This window comes from Bombina bombina, chromosome 9, assembly GCF_027579735.1.
Source record: "Bombina bombina isolate aBomBom1 chromosome 9, aBomBom1.pri, whole genome shotgun sequence".
NCBI lineage: Eukaryota > Metazoa > Chordata > Amphibia > Anura > Bombinatoridae > Bombina > Bombina bombina.
This window is the reverse complement of record NC_069507.1, coordinates 194,185,499-194,212,901: the sequence shown is the minus strand read 5'-3', so window position 1 is coordinate 194,212,901 and position 27,403 is coordinate 194,185,499. Positions and strand designations below refer to the sequence as shown.

Here is a 27,403-nt window from a genome sequence, read left to right as displayed (position 1 = left end):
TGAATTATACAATCATAGTAGTAGCAGGTAAAGCCAAACGCGTTTCGTCATTTCTAAAGGAGCCATTGAGAAAGTCACGTCATGAATGACGAAACGCGTTGGGCTTACTGTGATTTTATAATTCAATAAAGAAGCTTTTGTTTTCATTGGTATCCTTTATCTAGGAAGGTTCATGACCGGCAATGTCCTACTGGGAACTAGCTGCTGATTGGTGGCAGCACATATATGTTTCTGGTCATTGTCTCCCTCTATGTGTTCAGCTAGCTCCCAGTAGTGCATTGCTGCTCCTTCGACAAAGGATACCAAGAGAATGAAGAACATTTAATAACAGGAGTAAATTGGAAAGTTATTTAAAATTGTATATTTTGTCTGAATCATGAAAGAACAAAACTGATACCAGAGTCAAGCAATTGGCTAGAGACTGTTTTTTGCCCTCGGGCGTATGGGACAAAAGCACAATTATTTTACACATATGCTGTTTAAATGTCCCTTAACAGACCAATTGTAAACAAACATGTACAGTACTTCCGTTTTTTTTCACGATCAAAACAAACAGCTTTACCTTAAAAAAAACAAAAACATGTATCCTTACCTGATACATTTATTTATTTCCAGGCATGGAGAGTCCACGATTCATTCCAATTACTAGTGGGATATTCACCTCCTGACCAGCAGGAGAAGGCAAAGAGCACCCCAGCAAAGCTGTTAAGTGTCACTTTCCTTATCCATAACCCCCAGTCATTCAGCTGAAGGGAATAGAGGTGCCTGAGGTTTGTACAAAAAAACTGCCGTCTTAAATTTAAATAAGGGCGGGTCATGGACTCTCCATGCCTGGAACGAAATAAATTTATCAGGTAAGCATAAAATTTATTTTCTATGGCATGGAGAGTCCACGATTCATTCCAATTACTAATGGGAACCAATACCCAAGCTAGAATGAAAGGGAGGGAGAACAAGACAGGCAGACCTAAACAGAAGGCACCACCACTTCAAGAACTTTTCTCCCAAAGGGGGCCTCATCCGAGGCAAAACTATCAAATGTTGAAAAAGAATGTAGATAGGACCATGTGGTCGCCTTGCAAATTTGGTCCACCGAAGCTTCAATTTTTGAAAGCCCAGGAAGAGGATACAGCTCTAGTGGAATGAGCCATAATTCTCTCAGGAGGCTTTTGTCCAGCTATCTCATAAGCTAACCGGATAACACTTCTCAACCAGAGAGAAAGAGTGGTAGAATTGGCTTTCTGACCCTTACGCTTACCAGAGAAAACAACGAACATGGCAGAAGTCTGCCAAAAATCTTTAGTTGCTAGAAGGTAACATTTTAGAGCACGCACAACATCCAAGTCATGCAACAGGCGTTGCTTCTAAAAAGGAGGATTAGAACAAAAATAAGGAACAACAATTACCTGAGAAATATTTGAGATTCGATACTACCCTGGGAAGAAATCCCAACTTAGTACGAAGAACCGTACTATCCGCATGAAAAATAAATAAAGGGGAATCACACTGCAGAGCCGAAAAGCTCTGAAACTGCGCGAGCAGAAGAAATAGCAAGGAGAAACAAAACTTTCCAAGATAACAATTTAATATCAACTGTATGCATAGGCTCAAACAGAGCCCGCTGCAGAACTAGAAAGCTAGAAAGCCTAGAGCCCTTGAAAATCCTAGAGTGAATCTTGCAGGATTCTTAAAGTGAAAGTCAATCCTAGCGTTGTACAAACGCTAGGATTTACTACTGAAACAAATAAAGGGGACATTCATTCATGAAGTATAAGATACTTCATGTAGAAAGCTCCTTTATTTGTTTAAATCGATCGCCATTCTTAGCTCCTACAGCAGCCCACTGCTAAAAAAAAAAATTTTGCTAAGAGGTGAAATTTTCACCTCTTAGCCAATAGCCGGGCGGTAAATTCGGCTCCCATGGGCGCCAAGCTGGATTTACCGCACGGCTATTGGCTAAGAGGTGAAAACATCACCTCTTAGCAAAAAAAATTTTTAGCAGTGGGCTGCTGTAGCAGCTAAGAACGGCAATCGATTTAAACAAATAAAGGAGCTTTCTACATGAAGTACCTTATACTTCAGGAATGAAAGTCCCCTTTATTTGTTTCAATAGTAACTCCTAGCGTTTGTACAACGCTAGGATTGACTTTCACTTTCAGAAAAAGATTAAGGCTCCAAGAGGGAGCAACAGGATTAAATTCAGGTCTTATTCTGACCAAGGCCTGTACAAAAGATTGAACATCTGGCAAATCTGCCAGACGTTTGAGCAAAAGAAAAGACAGAGCAGAAATCTGACCCTTCAGAGTGCTCACTGATAAACCTTTCTCCAGGCCATTCTGAAGGAAGATAAAGTTTGAGGAAACCTCACCCTGCTCCAAGAGAACCCCTTCGAATTACACCAATAAAGGTATTTACGCCATACCTGATGGTAAAACCTGCGAGTTACAGGCTTACAAGCCTGAAGCATGTTATCAATGACAGTCTCAGAAAAACTACGCCTAGACAAGACTAGCCGTTCAATCTCCAAGCAGTCAGATTCAGAAAATCTAGATTTGGGAGGAGGAAGGGACCCTAAAGTAGAAGGCCTTTCCTCAAAGGCAACCTCCAAGGGGGAAGAGATGACATTTCACCAGATTCGCGAACCAGATCCTGCGAGGCTAGGCAGGAGCTATTAGAATTACTGATGCCCTCTCTTGCTTGATACGAGCAATGACTTGAGGAAAGAGAACAAACAGAGCGAACAGATATGCAAGAATGAAGTTCTACGGCACTGCCAGAGCGTCGGTCAGGTCGGCTTGAGAATCTCTTGATCTTACACCGTACCTTGGAAGCTTGGCATTTAGACACGACACCATCAAATCCAACTCCGGAACCGACCACCTGAGGGTTATCATTGTGAAAACTTCCCGAAGGAGAGCCCACTCCCCAGATGAAAAGTCTGCCTGCTCAGAAAATTCAACTCCTAGTTGTCCACCCCTAGGGCATGGATGGCAGAGAGGAGACAATTGTGAGACCTGCCCAGAGTCACCTTGTTCATAACTAATGAACTCCGAGTTTCTCCCTGGAGGTTGATATATGCCACAGAGGAGATGATGTCCAATTGGAATCTGATAAATCGGATCAAAGCTAGTTGAGGTCAGGCAGTTAAAGCATTGAAGAATGCTCTCCACTCCAGGATGTTTATGGGAAGGGAAGACCACTCTCGAGTCCAAATACCCTGAGTCTATAAAGAACCCTAAATTGCTCCCCAGCCCAACAGGCTGGCATTTGTGGATGCAATCACCCAGGATGGTCTCAGGAAGCATATACTTTGAGACAGATGGTCCTGTGACATCCACCAAGATAGAGAATCTCTTGTTATCGGATCTAGAGCTATCCTCTGTGAGAGATCCGAGTGGTGTCCGTTCCATTGTCTGAGCATGCCTCACTGTAGAGGTTTTAGATGGAACAGAGCAAAAGGAATAACGTCCATGGAAACAACCATTAGACCAAAGACTTCCATACACTGAGCCACCTGATGGACAGACAGAGCACTGAAGTGAAAGGCAAGAAGCCAGAAGTTTAAATTTTCTGACATCCATCCAAAAAATCTTCATGGACAGAGTGTATAATTGTTCCCAAAAAACACACCCTGGTGTCTGGCACTAGGGAACACTTCTCCAGATTTTCTTTCCACCTGTGGAAACGTAGAATAGACAACAATATCTCGGTATGAGATCTTGCTAACTAATGTGATGGCACCTGAACCAAGATGCCGAACAGGTATGGCACCACCGCTATTCTTTGAGCTCTGACCACCACCAAAAAGGTACCCTAGAATCTTCGTAAAGATTTGAGGAGCCGAAGCAAGGTCAAAGGGAAGGGCAACAAACTGGAAGTGTTTGTCTAGAAACACAAACCACGTAAATTGGAGATGTTCCCTGAGAATGGGAACAAGAAGATGTGCATCATTCAGGTCTATGGAAGTCATGAACGGACCCTCCTGAACCAAGAGTAGAATGGAATGAATGGTCTCCATTTTGAAGGACGGAACCTTGAGAAATTTGTGGAGACACTTGAGGTACAATATGGGTCGAAAAGTACCCTCTTTCTTAGGAACCACAAAAAAGTTTGAATAGAATCCTTGACCCTGTTCCGCTACGGGAACTGGAACAATTACTCCCAGAGAAGATAGGTCCTTTACGCAGTTTAAGAAGGCCTCTCTCTATATCTGGTTTGTAGATAACCTTGACAGGATAAATCTGCCCCTGGGGGGGAGCGAGACTTGAATGCTAACCTGTATCCCTGGGATACTACTTTCACAGCCCAAGGATCTGGGACATCGCAGATCCAAACCTGTCGAAAGAAGGAAAGCCTGCCCCCTACTTGATCCATAATTGGATCTGGGTCAGCCCTTACATGGCTTTCTTAGATTCAGAGGAAGGTTTCTTGGATAGCTTCCCTTTTTTTCCAAGGTAGACTGGATCTCCATGAAGTCCTGGATTGCTCTAGTTTGGAAGAAGAAGAAGAGGAAGACTTTTGCCCCTTGAAGTTATGAAAGGAATGAAAATTAGAATTCTGTCAACCCTTAGGTCTAACCTACATGTCTTGAGGTAGGAAAGAGCCTTTTTCTCCCAAAAGTTTTGGAAATTATCTCTGCCAGACCAGACCCAAATAAGGTCTTGCTCTTAAAAGGTAAGGACAGAAGTTTGGATTTGGATGTACCATCTACAGACCAAGATTTTAGCCACAGAGCTTTGCGAGCTAGAACTGCAAGGCTAGAAATTTTGGCTCCCAGTCTAACCACTTGCATGTTGGCATCACAGGTAAGTCAGCCCTAGAGCCTTGATCCTATCCTGGATCTCCTCTATAGTATTTTCCTCCAAAATCAGATCAGACAAGGAGCCACTCTATTCCCATCCATAGGTTCCTTAAAAAAGAAAATATCCTGTAGAGGAATATTGTTTCTTGACTAAGGTGGATATAGCGCCATATATCAGTCCTGAATCACAAGGAAATTATTTGAGATGTATAAAAAATAATTAAACTGTGAGTCAATCGCATTACTATAAAATGGATTGAAAAAGGGCTGCATATACAAAAAGTATAAAAAGAGAAAGAATGATTGCACCTTAAAAAATAAAAAGGAGCTAACCTAGTATTGAGCTGTCACCAGATGGCACAAAATACAATAAAAACACAGTATTTATCAGGAAAATATACTTCCTGAAAATAAAACTGCATGGACATACTTTATTATGACACACTACAAAAGCACAACTGATCTCTTATTTCCTTAGGAGCATGTATTAGCATTAAGATGCAATAAGATGGTGGAAATATAATAAAAAAAAAACACAGTATTAATCAGGAGATACCTCCTGAAAAGAAAACTGCGGAGATATAAGTTTATTATGAAAAAAAACAGACACAAATAAACAGCTCCGCCCTTATTTCTGTATTATCATTTAGCTGCCAGCAGATGGCGGCAAATACAATAAAAACACAGACTTTGACTTCCGGTGGGCGGGGTGACGCGGCGGCAGCAACCTAACGGAGCTCCAGACACAGATCGCAAACTACCTGATATTGCTGTCTGCCGGATTGCCCCCGTGTGTACCTCTTGCCAGGACTGCGGTATGATGTGCCGCAGGAGTCATCTGGCTGATTGCTGAACACGCAGGACATTAATATCGGTCCTGGTCCCCGGTGGGAGATTTGGAAAGGCGCGAACGGACGCCATCTTGGTGAGCAGCTCCGGAGTTGCCCCTGGTTTTCAGTCCTCTTCTCCTGAGACATTAAATACACTTTTTGCCCGGGTGGTGCATAACTTGAACAATGGTGGCCTTTGGTGGTGAGTGTTTACCCCCCTCTGGGAGAGAAAAATAGACCTGAATACAATAGTGAAGAGGGGAGAGCCTCAGACAGAAAGGAGGGGAGAGAAGCCTGACCAAGACATAAAGTGTGTGAGACTGCATATATGAAACAAGATCACATTATTAAGCACCATATTGTAGAATCTTGGGAATCTTCTCTTGAAAGCTTGCTCAGAGGTTACTACTTATATTCACCTTTGCTCTTACCACCCCTGATCACTTAGAGACATCTCAGATTTAACTCTTTCAACACCTTGGAACAAATTCCTACATGCTTACTCTTTTGCACTGGCCTTAAAGCAAGCAGGGGGTATGTAATGAGAAGTGACTGTGTTACTTTTAAACTACACTTTGGATTGCACTGACACCGCTACAGAACTGCATGGTTCTTTTTCCTTTTTGCTCTTCCATCTGCATGTGTTCCTGCATCCCATCCCTGCTCCCAGCAGAGTTATAGTCTTACATATAGAGCAATAGTGCCACCTGGTGGCCTATACTTAACACTACAGCCAAGCCAACTTTTTTTTTGCCTATTCTATAAAAGTTGACGAGTACTTTCACAGGCTATCCCCGTCTACAAAGGATATCATGAGTCACAGAGCAACAAAAAATCAAGAAAAAAAAAACAAAAAAGCACCACAGAGACTCTTGCTAATGCCTCACCTATAGAAAATGAAGGAGGTCCTGCGGGAAGCCACATATCCTTATTGCAGGAACTTAAAGCGTTTTTCCTGCTGAAAATGGACACGTTACAGGCTGGAGTAGACACACTAACTAGTGAGGTACGTCTGTTTTCGACACGCTTGTCCTCTGCAGAGCAAAGAATTTCTGATGTTTAAGATAGACAGCTGGAATCAGATGTGTCTTTAAAACGCCTCTTAAAGCAGAACCAGCTTCTACAAGACAAGGTGGAGGACTTGGAAAACCGCAGCAGGCGGAACAATCTGCGTATTGTAGGAGTCCCGGAGTCCATAAGGGATAAGGATCTACTTGAATTCGCTGCCTTAACCTTCCCTAAACTTCTGGGTATGCCCCCGGACTGTCTACCTCCGGACATTGAGAGGTCACACCGCATTGGTCCAGATAGACACCTGGAAAATTCCAGAGAGAAGCCACGCCAAGTGATTTTTAAATGCCTGAATTTCCAGGACAAGCTGGCCATCTTGTGAGCCTATAGAGCTACCAAAGAAGTCAAATATGAAGATCGCCGGCTTCTGCTGTTCAAGGACTTTTCAATGGAGGTAACCAGACGGCGGAAGGACTTCGCATCCATCTGTTCTAACCTACATGAACAGGGCCGCCACTTCGCCCTCCTGTTTCCTGCTAAACTGAAGGTTCAGATCACTTCAGGCCCAAAATTCTTCCACACACCAGCAGCGGCTCAGGCCTATCTGGCCACTGAGCGGGGACTGGACAATGGCTGATAGGCCACTACTAAGTAACAATGCCTTTCTCATAAGCCTGTGTTATATTTTAAGATGTATGCTGTTTTCTATTTACAGGAAACAAGTTGCTGCCAGTTTTTTCTCCTCACAGTTTTACAAAGTCTAGGCTGGTGTATGGCGTGCTGCGGTGCTGAGACGTTTTTCAGTAACAGCTCTTGGTCTTTCCCAAATCTGCTTGGCTGCAGTCTTTGCAACAATAGGCACAGTGGTGCCCCATCTCCAGCCTGGATGTTTGGTCTATCTCATGCAGGGCGAATGGTCCTGAAGTTACTTTTTTATTTTATTTCTGCTCTGTTTTTGTGGTATCATACTGTTATAATGTTCTGAACTCATGTTGGAAGCTTTTGTTTTTCTATAATTATTATCTTAAATACTGTTTGCAGGTTTGGTCCCTCAGGTTAATAACTCTATGGGAGCGACAACGTCTGGACCTTAGTTATCGGGAGGGTTTCACAGGGAAAGGTCACCTCTTTCCTCAAGCTGTGGGTCCTACTTCACTTGTAGTCGGGTTTGTTACTGTAAGGAGCTATGTAACTTTTCCATACAATCCTGAACCATATGAAAATAATCCCCCTTTTGTCTCAGGTCTCTCCCTGATGCTGATGCCTAATGCTAACTTACATGTTTACTCTGCTGTAGCAGACCACTTTCCTGCAGCAGACTACACAGCTGCACAAATATTATACCGAGCCCTATGGGGACACACCTTGCTCCAGCTCATGGATACAGCCCTATCTGGCCTCTCCACAGTTTGGCACCTGTTTGAGATACCTACTTACCTCCCATGGGCCACCTGGTGGTATACTCTAAATAATACTATATATAAGCCCGATGGAGTTTCTTTAAAAATATTGTTACTGCTATGTGTTGAAAATGTAGAGCGGTTGAATTACAAGAGTGTTTTGATTAATAGTTTCCTGGAATCCATGAGTTCTTCACCCTTAACTTTGTCTTCTTTTTTGCTAAGCCCGTTTACAACTTCTGGTGCGCCCGGGGTCCTGCCCCTCATGGACATGAGATTGGGGAGAGAGATCCTAGGTTCTCTGCTATCGGTGAGTCAACCTTTAGAGATTAACCACATCACTTTCTCACTCACAACCCACACACTTGCTTCCCGCTTTGCCAGTAATGCTCAAGCCCTAATGCGTCTTAGCTTAGCTGCCCAGATGAATATGTATGTTTGCATAGTCTGTTCCCCTTTTGTGTTGGGCTTTCCATTCATTCTAAAATTGTATGGCTTTAAACCTTAAAATAGTCTCCTGGAATGTTGGGGGCATTACGTCCCCGGCAAAAAGGAGTATGATTCTGCAACAGCTTAAGAGGCTACACACTGACATAGCGCTACTCCAGGAAACCAAATTGACCCCTGACGAACATGAAAAGCTAAGAGTCCGCTGGGTGGGTCATATTTTATATTCCCCTACTGAGGGTAGAAAGAGAGGGGTGGCAATGTTGGTGAGAAAGGGCCTTTCTGCCTCTTTTTCACAGGTGGAAATTGATAAGGAGGGCAGATACATACTAGCAAACCTAAAAGTGGGAACCCTTGAATATACTTTATGCAATATTTATGGTCCCAATTAATTTTGCCCTTCCTTTTGGTCAGCACTTCTGGCTAAGCTGGCCACCTACACTGCTCCTATTATTTTGGGAGGAGATTTCAATTTGGTCCAGGCCCTTCCCTTAGACAGGTTCAGAGATCCAGCATTAGTTGGCCCCTTGAAACACTTGCACACCAGATACAAGAGAGAAGTTTCACTGATAAATAACTTTAAGGCCACATTGGGTCTTGTAGATGTGTGGAGAGTTACAAACCCATTGGAGAGAGACTATACTTGTTTATCTAAGACGCACAACACTCTCTCAAGAATTGATTACTTCCTCACCTCTTCCATGATAACATTGCAAATTCAGCATCCAACAATAGAACATATCACAATTTCAGATCATGCCCCAATCCATTTCATACTCCGGCCTACTCCTGTTAAACCCCCCAAAAAATCCTGGAGATTTCCCTCTTACTTATACAATGACACAAACTTTCGCCAACACCTCAAGTCTGCGTGGGCAAACTATGCATCAGACAATGATCAACACAAAAATAACCCAAACTTGTTCTGGCATGCCTCTAAGCCAGTCATGAGGGGAATCATAACCTCCTTTACAGCACACCATAATAAAAGCATCAGAAGAATTGATGAGGCGTTTTTAACAGATCTTACTGAGGCATATAACGGGTACCTCGCAGATCCTACTCCCACATCTAAAAAACGCTATTATGATCTTAAGATGGCTAGGGATACACACCTAGCCCAGCAAAACGCTAACTTTTATGTACATAGACAGGGACGTTACTTTAGGCATGGTAATAAGTCAGGAAAGTTGTTAGCAAACCTAGTTAAACTCTACACTCCCAAATCTCATATTATGGCCATAAAGTCCCAGACACACTTAACTTCAAACAATAAAGAGATTCTGTCAGAATTCGTTAAATATTACACCTCCTTATACACTAGCCAGGAGATTGATATGGAAGCTAAGCAGAGCTTTTGGAACACCACACATGTCCCTACCCTCTCGGATGAGCAAAACTCGCTACTTAGTGCCAATATCCTCCCCCAAGAAGTAATCAAGGCCATAAACAGAGCTAAGCCTGGGAAAGCGGCGGGCCCTGATGGCCTGCCCGCAGAGTATTACAAATTACTAGTGAACGACATAGCCCCTGCCTTATCTTCTCTATACACTACATATCTAGAAGGCTCCTCCCAAATAGATGCTAGATTTGCGGAAGCAAATGTCTGTCTTATCCACAAATCTGACAAAGACCCTACAGACACCTCCTCATACCGCCCAATCTCGCTATTAAATGGGGATTACAAACTGCACCGTTACTCTCACACTGCGCTAACTGACCACTGCTGCAGAGCCTAATAGTACCTATAGTGTATTTGGCTGTACTCTACACACTTGACTGATATATATAATTGTAATACAAAATCACGTATACAATAAAATTGGTCTAAGCAAGCTAAACAATAAGCACTTTTAGTTACCTAAATGTACTCTCTGTGCCGTTCCTTATATTAATATCAGTACTGTCTATTGGTCTTTACACATACATTTTCCGGCAAAAAGCTCTATTGTTTTGAACAGAGATTAACAATAAATAGTGTCAATAATACCTATAGATAACACTGAAAAATAACAATCACAAACACACTATTGTACAACAATTGCCAGTGATACCTGAGAATCTAAAAACGAACACAAGGACTTATAACATTAAAAAATGTTAAAAAATGTTACAAACTGCTAACCAAAATTTTAGCTGACAGATTGGCGCAGATTCTTCCTTCACTTATACACACAGATTAGACCGGATTCGTGAAGGGGAGATCATCAGTGACCAACATCAGAAAGACACTGGCGATCACCTCCCATTATTGGTATAACTTACCTTCCTCTAGCCCCACTGATTTACAGGATGCCTGTCTCCTTGCCCTCGACGCAGAGAAGGCGTTCGACAGGATAGAATGGGACCACTTACACACGTCATAAGAGAAATTTGGCCTTTCGGGCAATTTCACAGCTTTTCTCCAGCGGTTATACACAAGCCCTAAGGCGTCTTTAATAGTTAATGGCGAGCTTTCCCCCTCATTTGAACTGCAGAGAGGCACGAGACAGGGGTGCCCTCTTTCCCCATTGTTGTTTGATTTAGCCATAGAACCACTTGCATGCCACATCCGACAAAAATGTGTCGGGCTTAATATCTTAGACCACAAGCAACATCTTTCGTTGTATGCAGATGACCTGCTGTTATATATAGGTAATCCTGCTACTAACCTGAATCCCTTATTAGAAATTATTGGCAATTTTGGCGCATTTATGGGCTACAAAATTATTAAAATGTTAATAAATCAGAACTAACCTGGTTACAAAACAAACAAAAAATCTCCCTGGCAAATACCGCACTTAAAATAACAGAAGGTTCCTTTAAATACCTGGGTATCCAGTTACATGTTAACCCCAACAAACTATACCATTTGAATCTGACAAGCGCCATTAGCAACATAAAAGCCTTACTCTCGGGTTGGCATAATCTGCCCCTATCTCTTACGGGCCAAATTCACCTTTTCAAAATGGTGGCTCTACCCAAACTCTTATATCCTCTACAGATGCTACCTCTTCTTCTCACCCAACAGGACATTAAGTCTTTACAGTCTGCTTTAGGACATTTTATCTGGAGGGGAAGGAAACATAGGATAGGGATAGACTACCTGACTATGTCAATGGATGGAGGAGGACTACGTCTTCCGAATATAGCATGGTATAACTGGGCCACCCTTACCAAGCTGGTCTTGGATTGGTTAGTTGTTGGTAATCACTTCACTGTCCCCACTCTAGAAGACAACTTTGTCAAACCACTGAGCCTGGCCTTCCTGCCCCACGCAAACCTTACCTCATTGCCTCCACAGATACAGCGTCATATACTATACAGGGATCCGCTTAGGGCCTGGGCCAAATTGACTAGGATGTGGGGGACAGATAAGTCAGTCAGTAAATATTTGCCAATTCAGGGTAACCTGGACTTTCTTCCCGGTTACACTACAAAGGCATTCCAAATTTGGCATGCCCACAAACTCTCTAATATTAAGCAGATCCTTAACCCCCTAACCTTAGAAATTATCCCCTTTCAGGATTTGAAGGATAGGTTTGATTTACCACACTCCCATAGCTTCGCTTATTTTCAGTGCAGGCATTACATCACTAAGTTAAAATCAGAAGGGCGCCTTCCCAAAGAACCTACCAACATTGACAACCTGTGTGCGCTGGCGAAGCAGGGGTCCCATAAGATCACACATACCTATAATCTTATCCTCAGACACTTTGAGAACTCTGTTCTGTGTAAACTCACTTCAAAATGGGAGGGTTTTAATGACTTGCTGGTAAACGAAGAGCTCATTCAGGCAAGTCTTAGAAAAATACAGACAGTTACGATCTCCGCGAATTTGAGGGAGTCGCACCTAAAATTTATACATCAGGCTTACATAACCCCACATTTACGTTCTAGATGGATTCCTGGAGTTAGCGATACCTGCCCTAAATGTAGCTTTACCTCACCAGATTGGGTGCATTTGCTATGGAACTGCCCCAAGTTAAAGAGCTTTTGGCTCAAAATTTTGTACTGGCTTAAGAAAGTTACAGGATCCCAGAAAGTACTCTCAGCCCAACGTATTATCTTCCTAATATCAAATGACAGCCCACCCCCTTTTGATAACCTAACATCCACAGCGATAATCTTGGCAAAACAAGTAATCCTGGCGGAATGGGCTGGAAATAAAACCCCCTCCCTTCAAAAGCTACTTAGAAGAATACACTTGCAAATGTTAATCGAACAGGCAGACGTGAAGGGAGACCCAGAAAGGCGTATAAAGCGCTTCATATTTAAATGGGACACCTATCTTCTACATTTGCCGAGGGCAGTTCGGGAAAGGGTCATCTACCCATTCAGGAACAGCCTTTTTATATTAAATGAAAACCTTAAAGGTAATTGGCTTTTCCCAGCTCCCTAAATGTAATTTTTTCTTTTTTTAACTATAACCTAGTTAGCCACAAAACTTTACTAGTTTAAGGCACTCTTTGATAGGGTTCCTCTTATGGATCGCTTCTCTCTCCCCTCCTTGTTCCTGTTTCTTGTCCAGGGGGGGCGGACTGAATCGGAGAGCTCCAGGTAAGATGTTTTTATTTTACCTTACCTTTGTTATTTGTATGTTGTTTTTTCTTTTTTATTAATTATTTTCTTTTCTTTCTATGAGTGTTACACTGTTTTGTTATAATATATAAGAAAATGTGAATCCATACCTCTACATGGTGAACCAACACATGACAGTCACTTTGTAAACCATTGGTTTTTGTACTTTCCTCATGCCATTACTATGTTTCAAGCTGAGATTATCTATGCTTTCTACCATGTATGTAACGGATTCTGTATATAAATAAAGTTATTAAAAAAAAAAAAACACAGACTTTATCAGGAGAATAAATCCTTAAAAGTAAACTGCATACATTTATTACGAGCAACTCCTAAAAAAGCAACTCAGCCATTTATTTCCTTTGGAACATGGATTAGCAATTAACTGCCACCAGATGGCAGGCAAATATGAGAGAACACAGAATGTATTAGGAAAATACAGCCTGATGTGTTTATGATGAAAAATGTCTCTCTGCTCTATTTGCTTGTAATAATAAAAGTCCCTTTCTTTTAAAATACACATGCACCTAATCAGAAACTTAGGTGGCTAGGCTGAATTTTTGAAAGGAGACTCAGCTAAACATGCGCTCAGATCGCGCTGCTCATTGCGCTAATATCCAAAATGGCGCCAATACATATACGCCGTCAGCGGATCCTGCAGATAGAGGAGCAGTAAAAATGAAGACTAAATAGAGCTCATCCAAATGGCTCTAAAGCTACTGAGCGCCCCACAGCACAAATTGACAAGCTGCAGGAAACCATCCGCCAACAATGGCGGTCTCCTCCAGAGCGGGAAGGGAATCTAATACCCGTTAACAAGGAGGAGAAAGTCTGACAGGCATAATAGATCAACGGCCATAGCCTATGCAGCACTTATAAGGCGCTTACTTACTACGCCATAAAACCATCCAAACCCTCTAATCAAAAGAGGGAATTAGCAAATACATACGGTGCCTCAATCATTAGACACATTAAACATCCATTAAAACAGACCGTGTACGGAAAAAGAATGGGAATTATGGCTGACCACAAAGTCGTATCCCACACACCATTAAGCCTGGGCTTAGCTTTAGAATTTGCCCGGGAATGGAAGCTGCAAAATCCCTTCACAAGCATAAAGCCAGTTAGCTGCTCAGCAGCAACATATCCCACGGTGGATATATATATATATATAATAAAGAATAAATACCTTCTGAGGGTAGCAGGTCCCACTAGGTCCCCGATTGTCCCAGTCCTTCTTCCAAGATATCTCTGCTTTCTATGAAATATAAATGAAAGGACTTACCCTCCAGGGTCTTTAGCTGTGGAGCAATCACAGCAGCTTCAGGTCTGTCAGCCTCATTCGACTGCTGACAGGGAACTGAAGAAACAAGAAAAACAGAGTAACCAACCCTGGGTTTCTATATAAAGGGTAGCATACATTATTGGAATTAAAGTAAGGACTACCTCACCGACCTCCAACTGCTAAAAGCCACTATTACTCTTACTAAAGAGATTGACATGGACACAGCATAGCCCCAATCTTTGCTTGCAGGGAAAAGTACCCATTAAAGTATTACAATCTTCAGATACCTTCTTCGCCATCATCCCGTGATCAAGGCAAAGAGAATGACTGGGGGTTATGGGTAAGGGAAGTAACACTTAAAGGGATACTAACCCCACATTTTTCTTTCATGATTCAGATAGAGCATGCGATTTTAAGCAACTTTCTAATTACTCCTATTATCAATTTTTCTTTGTTCTCATGTTATCTTGATTTGAAAAAGCAGTAATTAAAGGTTAGGAGACGGCCCATTTTTTAGTTCAGCACCTTGGTAGAGCTGCTGATTAGTTTGCTACATTTAGCCACAAATCAGCAAGTGCTACCCATGTACTGAACAAAAAATGGTCTGGCTCTAAAGCTTACAGTACTGCTTTTTCAAATCAAGATAGCATGAGACACAGAAAAATTGATAATAGGAGGTAAATTAGAAGGTGCTTAAAATCCCATGCTCTTTCTGAATCATGAAAGAAAAAAATTGGGTTTAGTATCCCTTTAACAGCTTTGCTGGGGTGCTCTTTGTCTCCTCCTGCTGGCTAGGAGGTGAATATTACCACTAGTAATTGGAATGAATCATGGACTCTCCATGCCATAGTTAAGAACTTATTATTTTGTGTGATAAATAGTGCTAAGTCCTATGATGCATAACAGTGTGTTTTTTCCCTTTAAAAAAAAATTAAGTATAAAACTTTGAATATAACAAACAAATACTGAATATAAAGTTAATGTCAAATAAATATAGTTCTTTGAGTCCTAAATTCAGAATCCTTTAGAAATCACCAAAGAAGGATATAGTCTGCACTGATTAGGCAAATGGAATTTTATTTAAAAAAATGAAAAATAAAACACAAACACCACAGCTGTTTTCTCCCGTCCCTATTTATTCCAGCATTGCTCCCCGCGCTGCACTGTGTGCTTATGTTCACAGAGGACTTTTGGAGCCAGTATCAATATATGCACGCTAAAACACTTGGCAAACCTACCTCAACTCCCACATATATCAAAGACTTGAGCAGCAAACTGGGATCGATTATAGCTGGATGGTTTAAATGAAACTGCGTAAACTGCCTGCGTTATTATCATCCTCGGAAATTTAGCCAATTAATCCAGGAAAGGATGCAGCTACTAAAATACTTCTGCTCATTTTACTTGCAGCTAATCAAAATGGCTGTCATTTTCCAAAACCACCTTCTAAGAGAAATAATTTTGACTTATCACTATGCTAATTTAAAGGAACACCATTAACTGAGTAATAAAATGCTCTAATTTGTTAGATCATATAATTATTGCCTGAATGTCCCCATGGTTACTGTGTTTAACCACTACAAAAAGGTTAAAACGCAATAGTAAAAAGTGACGCTCGGGAGACACAGTGTCCCGCTCAGGATTGATTCAGCAGAAAATAATTACAACTGTGTGTTTAATCCTTTTGCAGGAGTTAAAGGAATATGAAATTCAAAATTAAATTTTCATCACTCAGACAGACAGATCATGGAATTTGAAAACTTTCCAACTTTCTATTAGTATTCCTAGGTAGGCTCAGGAGCGGGCACACGTTTTGAACGCCTTATGGCTGCAGTATTTTTAACAGTATTTGTAACAATGTATATATTGTTGCAAACACGATTACCCCTAGTGCTCAACAATATATAGCATTGTTAACAACAGACGAAAATTGGGAATTAGTTTAAAAATACATCCTCTAATCTATCTAATGAAAGTTTAATTTTGACTTATTTTCCTTTTAACACATACTTATCAAGGGGCATCTTAATGACACAAATTGAAAGGGCTGCAACATGACTATGGATTAATGTTAGGGCTAAAGAAAAAAGCACCTTGTAGTTTTAGTCAACAGCCCTACAATATAGCGTTAGCCAATAGTTGCTTTAGCCTGCAGCAGCCTAAGGGTTAAATCTAATTTTCTGTCTGCCAAGGTAGATGCCAAAATCATTACTCAACTTTAGGGGCATGAAAATCAAAATCTAACTTTCATGGTTCAGAAAGAGCATGAAATTGCTATCTATTGTTTTCTTTTTCTTTGTTGAAAAGCATACGTAAGTAGGTTCAAGAGTAGCAATGCACTACTGGGAGCTAGCTGCTGATTGGTGGCATATATAAGCCTCTTGTCCATGGCTCATAGATCTATCTAGCTATTAGTAGTGCATTGCTGCTCTGGAGCTGAAAAGGGGTTAAAAACATAGTTAGAGCATTTTATTATAAGACGAGGATTTCTTTTAGCACTTTTATTTCTTGTTAATTTAATGGGACATTTAAGGGGACATGATATTAAAAAATAAATCTCCTTTCAATCTACATTTAGCCACCAATAAACAAGCGCAACCCAGGTTCTGAACTGAAAATGGGCCGGCTCCTAAGCTTTACATTCCTGTTTTTTAAATAAAGATAGCAAGAGAACAAAGAAAAATTGATAATATAAGTACATTATAAAATTGCTTAAAATTGCATGCTCTATCTGAATCATGAAAGAAAAAAAATTGGGTTTAGTATCCCTTTAAGAGTCCGGGGACACAGTGGAATACAATCCTGCACTTCTTGTTAGTTTCACATTAAAATGTAACCCCTTAATGAGATGTCCCTTTAAGTCATTGTGTTCATTATCACATTTATTTATTAAAAAAAAAAAAGTTTCTTTATATTTTTTTAAATATCTGTGGACACATATTCTTATTAAGCAACAAAACTGCAATTACTTCCTTATAAGCCAATGACAAGAGCCAGTCCAGTTGTGCACAAATATGCTGGTGTCAACATCAAGAATTCATTTAACTTCTTTCACGACATAATAATAGTTTAGCATATATAACTGCTGCAGGTTCTTATAAACATTTTTTTTTTAATATCCCTTTAAGACAACCTCACTATCAAGCTAAAGTAACTCTCATACAAAACACAAAAAAGACTTTATTATTTAGTATTTATTGTTCAAAACGTTAATACCCATTCCCCAGCTTTGCACAACCAACATTGTTATAGTAAAGGGACAGTCTAGGCCAAAATAAATGTTCACACTCAGATAGGGCATGTAATTTTAAACAATTTTCCAATTTACTTTTATCACCAATTTTGCTTTGTTCCCTTGGTATTCTTAGTTGAAAGCTTAACCTAGGAGGTTCATATGCTAATTTCTTAGACATTGAAGGCCACCTCTTTTCAGAATGCATTTTAACAGTTTTTTACCACTAGAGGATGTTAGTTCATGCGTTTCATATAGATAACACTGTGCTCATGCACGTGAAGTTATTTGGGAGCCAGCACTGATTGGCTAAACTGCAAGTCTGTCAAAAGAACTGAAATAAAGGGGCAGTTTGCAGAGGCTTAGATACAAGATAATCACAGAGGTAAAAATTATATAAATATAACTGTGTTGGTTATGCAAAAGTGGGGAATGGGTAATAAAGGGATTATCTATCTTTTAAAACAATAACAATTCTGGTGTAGACTGTCCCTTTAATATACTATACAATCTAAAACTCTAAATCTCTGCTTGTTTCTAAGCCCTTGCAGGCCACCTCTTATCTTAGTACATTTTATTAGCATTTCACATAAAGATAGTGCTAGTTCATGTGTGCCATATAAATAGCACTGTGCTCACTCCTGGAGTAACGCATGAGCCAGCACTGATTGGCTAAAATTCAGGTTTGTAGATAGCACTAAGATAAAGGGGGCAGTATGCAGAGATAAAGATACAAGGTAATCACAGAAATAAAAAGTATATTATTAAAACTGTTTTGGTTATGCAAAGCTGGGGAATGAGTAATAAAGGGATCATATTTTAAACAATAAAAAAACTTTCAAGTAGTTTGTCCATTTAATATTTCTAAACTCTTGCCGTAATATATCCCTGTTGCTCAATACTTTCAACATAATAATTCATGTTTAGGTGAACTGAAAGGTAGCACATAATCAAAATTTGTCAAAACATGTTAATACTAATTAAATTAGTAAATATAAATTAATAGGTGAGATGAATTTAAATGAAAACCAAATTCATGCACTGCCTGAAACATATTAATATTGATTGAGCCATAATACACCCAGATAAAGAAAGAATAAACCATTAATCTTACTCATTGCAAAGAAAGAGCATATTGGAATCTATAAAGATTTGCATTTCTATGCAATAAAATAGTTCTGCAATACTCGGTACACACTGCCCCCTTGTGGCCAAACTGTTTTCCAACATGCTTTTGTAAACGGCAGATTATTCTCAGCAATGCAGCTGGCGTGAAAAAGTGCCATGATTTGGTAAAAGTGAACGCAGCATTTCTAAGTATCTTTGGTTTACACTTCAGTTAAAGGGATATGAAACCCACATTTTTTTTCTTTCATAATTTAAAGAGTGTGGTAAAACAACTTTCCAATTTACTTTGTTTTGTTCTCTTGGAATCCTTTTAAAACGCATACCTAGGTAGGCTCAGGAGCTGCTGATTGGTGGCTGCACAAATATGCCTTGTGTCATTGGTGCACCCATATGCATTGCTGCTTCTTCTACTAAGGATTCCAAGAGAATAAAGCAAATTAGATGATAGAAGAAAATTGGAAAGTTGTTTCAACTTGATGTTCTATCTGAATCACTAAAGAAAAAAAATTGGGTTTCATGTTCAAAGTGACATGAAACCCAAAATATTTATTTCATAGTTCAGATAGAGCATGGTCCTTTTAAACAACTTTTTAATTTACTTCTATCATGAAATTTTCTTCATTCTCTTTTTGTTTAAAATCAGGGATTTAAAGGGACACTGAACCCAAATTTTTTCTTTCATGATTCAGATAGAGAATGCAATTTTAAGCAACTTTCTAATTTACTCCTATTATCAATTTTTCTTTGTTCTCTTGCTATCTTTATTTGAAAAAGAAGGCATCTAAGCTTTTTTTATTATATCAGAACTCTGGACAACACTTTTTTTTATTGGTGGATGAATGTATCCACCAATCAGCAAGAACAACCCAGGTTGTTCACCAAAAATGGGCCGGCATCTAAACTTACATTCTTGCTTTTCAAATAAAGATAACAAGAGAATGAAGAACATGTGATAATAGGAGTAAATTAGAAAGTTGCTTAAAATTCCATGCTCTATCTGAATCACGAAAGAACATTTTTGGGTTTAGTGTCCCTTTAAGCTCAGGAGTGTGCAATTTGTTTACAGCACTATATGGCAGCCGTTTTGCAAGAATCGTATCCATTTGTAAGAGCACTAGACAGCAGCACTACTTCCTGATATGTGGTGCTCCAGGCACCTACCTATGTATTTTTTCAACAAAGAATACCATGGGAACAAAGCAACCTTGCACCAATCCCTATTTATTTTCATAAAACACCTTTTTTATTCACACCTAAGCCAGCAGTGGGTGATAGCGCTTGTTAGCAAGGCCTAACCTGACATCAGAGAGCGATATCTTCAGGCATTGTGTGATCACACTATAGAACTGGCACATTAGCAAATCAATTTGTTAGCTGGATGTAATTAAATAGCTTATTCTCACTTACCTCTATAAAAGTCAGAGTTTTTCAGAAACAAAGTGCTGTTAACAATAGCCAAAACCCAGCACAGTGGGAGGAGATAGATAATGCAGACGGACCCCAGCAACAACCCATAAAACCTAAAGAGAGGGGAAAAAAAGAGCAAAATAAAATAGACCCATTTTTTTTAAAACAATCTAGGGACTTAAAAATATAAACTCAAGGTAATTTTCAAGGTAAATCTAATACCCTCAGCTGTAACGAACTAGGGTCAGCCCCCGGGATGAACACATTGGGCGTGTAACCCTGCAACATACTGCACAGCTCTTTACTAATACAGGAGCTCATTAAATGAGAGCAAAGACATTGTAATTGCAACACCTTTCTGATGTGTTGCTGTAAAATAACATATCAGAGAGGTCTTAACATTTTTAAAACAAATTAACATACTTTTTATTGCAATTATTTTTCAATAGCCAAATTCCTCCCACCATTTGCCATATTTGGTAGAGCCAGTCTGGGCTTTAGTCCATTGAAAACAAGACTAGCCACTGTCAAAGTTACTTTAAATGAATTGGTTTGGTTTTATCTGATAAAGCCAATTAAGGGCACATATGTAGCAGGGGTAGCCTGAAAATTCAACTGTGCAATTCAAGTTCTGAGAATAAAATAATGAAACTATATTGCAAAGGTGTTTTATTACACATAACCAAACATTTTATTTAAAACTCTCTACTGTTCCTTTAATATCTGATATATATATATCAGATATAATTCTATAATTCCCTGCAGCATAGGAAATAAGATAATCGTACTAAGAGTATTTTAAGGGTTATGTCCCTAGACTGAAAAACACAACATTTGCAAATTAACAATTTGAAATGTCTATAAAAACATAATTTATGTAAGAACTTACCTGATAAATTCATTTCTTTCATATTAGCAAGAGTCCATGAGCTAGTGACGTATGGGATATACATTCCTACCAGGAGGGGCAAAGTTTCCCAAACCTCAAAATGCCTATAAATACACCCCTCACCACACCCACAATTCAGTTTAACGAATAGCCAAGAAGTGGGGTGATAAAAAAGTGCGAAAGCATATAAAATAAGGAATTGGAATAATTGTGCTTTATACAAAATCATAACCACCACAAAAAAAGGGCGGGCCTCATGGACTCTTGCTAATATGAAAGAAATGAATTATCAGGTAAGTTCTTACATAAATTATGTTTTCTTTCATGTAATTAGCAAGAGTCCATGAGCTAGTGACGTATGGGATAATGACTACCCAAGATGTGGATCTTTCCACACAAGAGTCACTAGAGAGGGAGGGATAAAATAAAGACAGCCAATTCCTGCTGAAAATAATCCACACCCAAAATAAAGTTTAACGAAAAACATAAGCAGAAGATTCAACTGAAACCGCTGCCTGAAGTACTTTTCTACCAAAAACTGCTTCAGAAGAAGAAAATACATCAAAATGGTAGAATTTAGTAAAAGTATGCAAAGAGGACCAAGTTGCTGCTTTGCAGATCTGGTCAACCGAAGCTTCATTCCTAAACGCCCAGGAAGTAGATACTGACCTAGTAGAATGAGCTGTAATTCTCTGAGGCGGAATTTTTACCCGACTCAACATAGGCAAGATGAATTAAAGATTTCAACCAAGATGCCAAAGAAATGGCAGAAGCTTTCTGGCCTTTTCTAGAACCGGAAAAGATAACAAATAGACTAGAAGTCTTACGGAAAGATTTCGTAGCTTCAACATAATATTTCAAAGCTCTAACAACATCCAAAGAATGCAAACGATTTCTCCTTAGAATTCTTAGGATTAGGACATAATGAAGGAACCACAATTTCTCTACCAATGTTGTTGGAATTCACAACTTTAGGTAAAAATTCAAAAGAAGTTCGCAACACCGCCTTATCCTGATGAAAAATCAGAAAAGGAGACCTCACAAGAAAGAGCAGATAATTCAGAAACTCTTCTGGCAGAAGAGATGGCCAAAAGGAACAAAACTTTCCAAGAAAGTAATTTAATGTCCAATGAATGCATAGGTTCAAACGGAGGAGCTTGAAGAGCTCCCAGAACCAAATTCAAACTCCAAGGAGGAGAAATTGACTTAATGACAGGTTTTATACGAACCAAAGCTTGTACAAAACAATGAATATCAGGAAGAATAGCAATCTTTCTGTGAAAAAGAACAGAAAGAGCAGAGATTTGTCCTTTCAAAGAACTTGCGGACAAACCCTTATCTAAACCATCCTGAAGAAACTGTAAAATTCTCGGTATTCTAAAAGAATGCCAAGAAAAATGATGAGAAGACACCAAGAAATATAAGTCTTCCAGACTCTATAATATATCTCTCGAGATACAGATTTACGGGCCTGTAACATAGTATTAATCACAGAGTCAGAGAAACCTCTTTGACCAAGAATCAAGCGTTCAATCTCCATACCTTTAAATTTAAGGATTTCAGATCCTGATGGGAAAAAGGACCTTGTGACAGAAGGTCTGGTCTTAACGGAAGAGTCCATGGTTGGCAAGAGGCCATCCGGACAAGATCCGCATACCAAAAACCTGTGAGGCCATGCTGGAGCTACCAGCAGAACAAACAAGCATTCCTTCAGAATCTTGGAGATCACTCTTGGAAGAAGAACTAGAGGTGGAAAGATATAGGCAGGATGATACTTCCAAGGAAGTGATAATGCATCCACTGCCTCCGCCTGAGGATCCCGGGATCTGGACAGATACCTGGGAAGTTTCTTGTTTAGATGGGACGCCATCAGATCTATTTCTGGAAGTTCCCACATTTGAACAATCTGAAGAAATACCTCTGGGTGAAGAGACCATTCGCCCGGATGCAACGTTTGGCGACTGAGATAATCCGCTTCCCAATTGTCTACACCTGGGATATGAACCGCAGAGATTAGACAGGAGCTGGATTCCGCCCAAAACCAAAATTCGAGATACTTCTTCATAGCCAGAGGACTGTGAGTCCCTCCTTGATGATTGATGTATGCCACAGTTGTGACATTGTCTGTCTGAAAACAAATGAACGATTCTCTCTTCAGAAGAGGCCAAAACTGAAGAGCTCTGAAAATTGCACGGAGTTCCAAGATATTGATAGGTAATCTCACCTCCTGAGATTCCCAAACTCCCTGTGCCGTCAGAGATCCCCACACAGCTCCCCAACCCGTGAGACTTGCATCTGTTGAAATTACAGTCCAGGTCGGAAGCACAAAAGAAGCCCCCTGAATTAAACCGATGGTGATCTGTCCACCATGTTAGAGAGTGCCGAACAATCGGTTTTAAAGATATTGTTTGAGATATCTTCGTGTAATCCTTGCACCATTGCTTCAGCATACAGAGCTGAAGAGGTGCATGTGAAAACGAGCAAAGGGGATCGCGTCCGATGCAGCAGTCATAAGACCTAGAATTTCCATGCATAAGGCTACCGAAGGGAATGATTGTGACTGAAGGTTTCGACAAGCTGCAATCAATTTTAGACGTCTCTTGTCTGTTAAAGACAGAGTCATGGACACTGAATCCATCTGGAAACCCAGAAAGGTTACCCTTGTCTGAGGAATCAAAGAACTTTTTGGTAAATTGATCCTCCAACCATGATCTTGAAGAAACAACACAAGTCGATTCGTATGAGATTCTGCTAAATGTAAAGACTGAGCAAGTACCAAGATATCGTCCAAATAAGGAAATACCACAATACCCTGTTCTCTGATTACAGAGAGAAGGGCACCGAGAACCTTTGTAAAAAATTCTTGGAGCTGTAGCTAGGCCAAACGGCAGAGCCACAAACTGGTAATGCTTGTCCAGAAAGAGAATCTCAGGAACTGAAAATGATCTGGATGAATCGGAATATGCAGATATGCATCCTGTAAATCTATTGTGGACATATAATTCCCTTGCTGAACAAAAGGCAAGATAGTCCTTACAGTTACCATTTTGAACGTTGGTATCCTTACATAACGATTCAATATTTTTAGATCCAGAACTGGTCTGAAGGAATTCTCCTTCTTTGGTACAATGAAGAGATTTGAATAAAACCCCATCCCCTGTTCCTGAACTGGAACTGGCATAATTACTCCAGTCAACTCTAGATCTGAAACACATTTCAGAAATGCTTGAGCTTTTACTGGATTTACTGGGACACGGGAAAGAAAAAATCTCTTTGCAGGAGGTCTTATCTTGAAACCAATTCTGTACCCCTTCTGAAACAATGTTCTGAATCCAAAGATTGTGAACAGAATTGATCCAAATTTCCTTGAAAAAACGTAACCTGCCCCCTACCAGCTGAGCTGGAATGAGGGCCGCACCTTCATGTGGACTTAGAAGCAGGCTTTGCCTTTCTAGCTGGCTTGGATTTATTCCAGACTGGAGATGGTTTCCAAACTGAAACTGCTCCTGAGGATGAAGGATCAGGCTTTTGTTCTTTGTTGAAACGAAAGGAACGAAAACGATTATTAGCTCTGCTTTTACCTTTAGATTTTTTATCCTGTGGTAAAAAAGTTCCTTTCCCACCAGTAACAGTTGAAATGATGGAATCCAACTGAGAACCAAATAATTTGTTACCCTGGAAAGAAATAGAAAGTAAAGTTGATTTAGAAGCCATATCAGCATTCCAAGTTTTAAGCCATAAAGCTCTTCTAGCTAAAATAGCTAGAGACATAAACCTGACATCAACCTCTGATAATATCAAAAATGGCATCACAGATAAAATTATTAGCATGCTGAAGAAGAATAATAATGTCATGAGAATCACGATGTGTTACTTGTTGCGCTAAAGTTTCCAACCAAAAATTGAAGCTGCAGCAACATCAGCCAAAGATATAGCAGGTCTAAGAAGATTACCTGAACACAGATAAGCTTTTCTTAGAAAGGACTCAATTTTCCTATCTAGAGGATCCTTAAACGAAGTACCATCTGACGTAGGAATAGTAGTACGTTTAGCAAGGGTAGAAATAGCCCCATCAACTTTAGGGATTTTGTCCCAAAATTCTAATCTGTCAGACGGCACAGGATATAAATGCTTTAAAACGTTTAGAAGGAGTAAATGAATTACCCAATTTATCCCATTCTTTGGAAATTACTGCAGAAATAGCATTAGGAACAGGAAAAAACTTCTGGAATAACCACAGGAGCTTTAAATACCTTATCTAAACGTTTAGAATTAGTATCAAGAGGACAAGAATCCTCTATTTCTAAAGCAATTAGAACTTCTTTAAGTAAAGAACGAATAAATTCCATTTTAAATAAATATGAAGATTTATCAGCATCAACCTCAGAGACAGAATCCTCTGAACCAGAGGAGTCATCAGAATCAGAATGATGATGTTCATTTAAAAATTCATCTGTAGGGAGAGAAGTTTTAAAAGATTTTTTACGTTTACTAGAAGGAGAAATAACAGACATAGCCTTCTTTATGGATTCAGAAACAAAATCTCTTATATTATCAGGAACATTCTGCACCTTAGATGTTGAGGGAACTGCAACAGGCAATGGTACTTTACTAAAGGAAATATTATCTGCTTTAACAAGTTTGTCATGACAATCAATACAAACAACAGCTGGAGAAATAGCTACCAAAAGTTTACAGCAGATACACTTAGCTTTGGTAGATTCAGCACTTGACAGCGATTTTCCTGTAGTATCTTCTGGCTCAGATGCAACGTGAGACATCTTGCAATATGTAAGAGAAAAAACAACATATAAAGCAAAATTGATCAAATTCCTTAAATGACAGTTTCAGGAATGGGAAAAAAATGCCAAAGAACAGCTTCTAGCAACCAGAAGCAATAAAAAATGAGACTTAAATAATGTGGAGACAAAAGCGACGCCCATATTTTTTCGCGCCAAATAAGACGCCCACATTATTTGGCGCCTAAATGCTTTTTGGCGCCAAAAATGACGCCCACATCCGGAACGCCGACATTTTTGGCGCGAAATAACGTCAAAGAATGACGCAACTTCCGGCGACACGTATGACGCCGGAAACGGAAATAGAATTTTTGCGCCAAAAAAGTCCGCGCCAAGAATGACGCAATAAAATGAAGCATTTTCAGCCCCCGCGAGCCTAACAGCCCCACAGGGAAAAAGTCAAATTTTAAGGTAAGAAAAAATGGTCAAATCAAAATGCATTATCCCAAATATGAAACTGACTGTCTGAAAATAAGGAAAGTTGAACATTCTGAGTCAAGGCAAATAAATGTTTGAATACATATATTTAGAACTTTATAAACAAAGTGCCCAACCATAGCTTGGAGTGTCACAGAAAATAAGACTTACTTACCCCAGGACACTCATCTACATATAGCAGATAGCCAAACCAGTACTGAAACGAGAATCAGCAGAGGTAATGGTATATATAAGAGTATATCGTCGATCTGAAAAGGGAGGTAAGAGATGAATCTCTACGACCGATAACAGAGAACCTATGAAATAGACCCCGTAGAAGGAGATCACTGCATTCAAATAGGCAATACTCTCCTCACATCCCTCTGACATTCACTGCACGCTGAGAGGAAAACCGGGCTCCAACTTGCTGCGGAGCGCATATCAACGTAGAATCTAGCACAAACTTACTTCACCACCTCCATCGGAGGCAAAGTTTGTAAAAACTGAATTGTGGGTGTGGTGAGGGGTGTATTTATAGGCATTTTGAGGTTTGGGAAACTTTGCCCCTCCTGGTAGGAATGTATATCCCATACGTCACTAGCTCATGGACTCTTGCTAATTACATGAAAGAAACAAGTATTTTGTGCAGATTTACATTATGTATATACAAACATTTCTTTAATTTAATATAAAGGATGCCTGGCTCTGTCTGCCATGTGCAGTTAGTTGTCTTTCATGCTCCAGTTTAATCAATTTACCAGCTAATTTGCATGAAATCAGAGCAGAAATTAAAACTAAAACAATATTACCAGAAAATTGTCAATTACGATTTAAAGTCAACAACTGTCATAATGGCACAAAAGCTCATCCATCTTTAAAAAGGGACACTAACGTCAAAATTAAACTTTAATGATTTGGATAGAACATACAATTTAAAAAAAAAAAAGTTTAAATTTACTTCAATTATCAAAAATAAATGAGCACAATCTTTTTATAACCCCCTTTCTGAAGCACCAGGTCTTACTGAGCATGTGCAAGAGTACACAGTAAATATTTAAATATATTTTGTAATTGGCTTGTGGGTGTCACATGATACAGGGTGGGGAGAAATGAAATTAACTTTGAAATTTGCCAGAAAAAAAAAAATCTATTACTCATTTTAAATTCAAAGGGCTATTGCATTGTCTTTTTTTTATT

General features: G+C 39.7%; 1 protein-coding gene across 4 annotated transcripts in view; it reads right to left on the bottom strand.

The window, feature by feature from the left end:
- ZFYVE27 (zinc finger FYVE-type containing 27) overlaps window positions 1–27,403 on the bottom strand; it is a 346,652-nt gene that overhangs the window by 271,534 nt on the left and 47,715 nt on the right. For all 4 annotated transcript variants that reach the window (XM_053692545.1, XM_053692546.1, XM_053692547.1 and 1 more), the window contains exon 6: window positions 20,102–20,214. In XM_053692545.1, coding sequence (XP_053548520.1) covers window positions 20,102–20,214 — 113 coding nt within the window. The remainder of the gene's footprint in view (window positions 1–20,101; window positions 20,215–27,403) is intronic.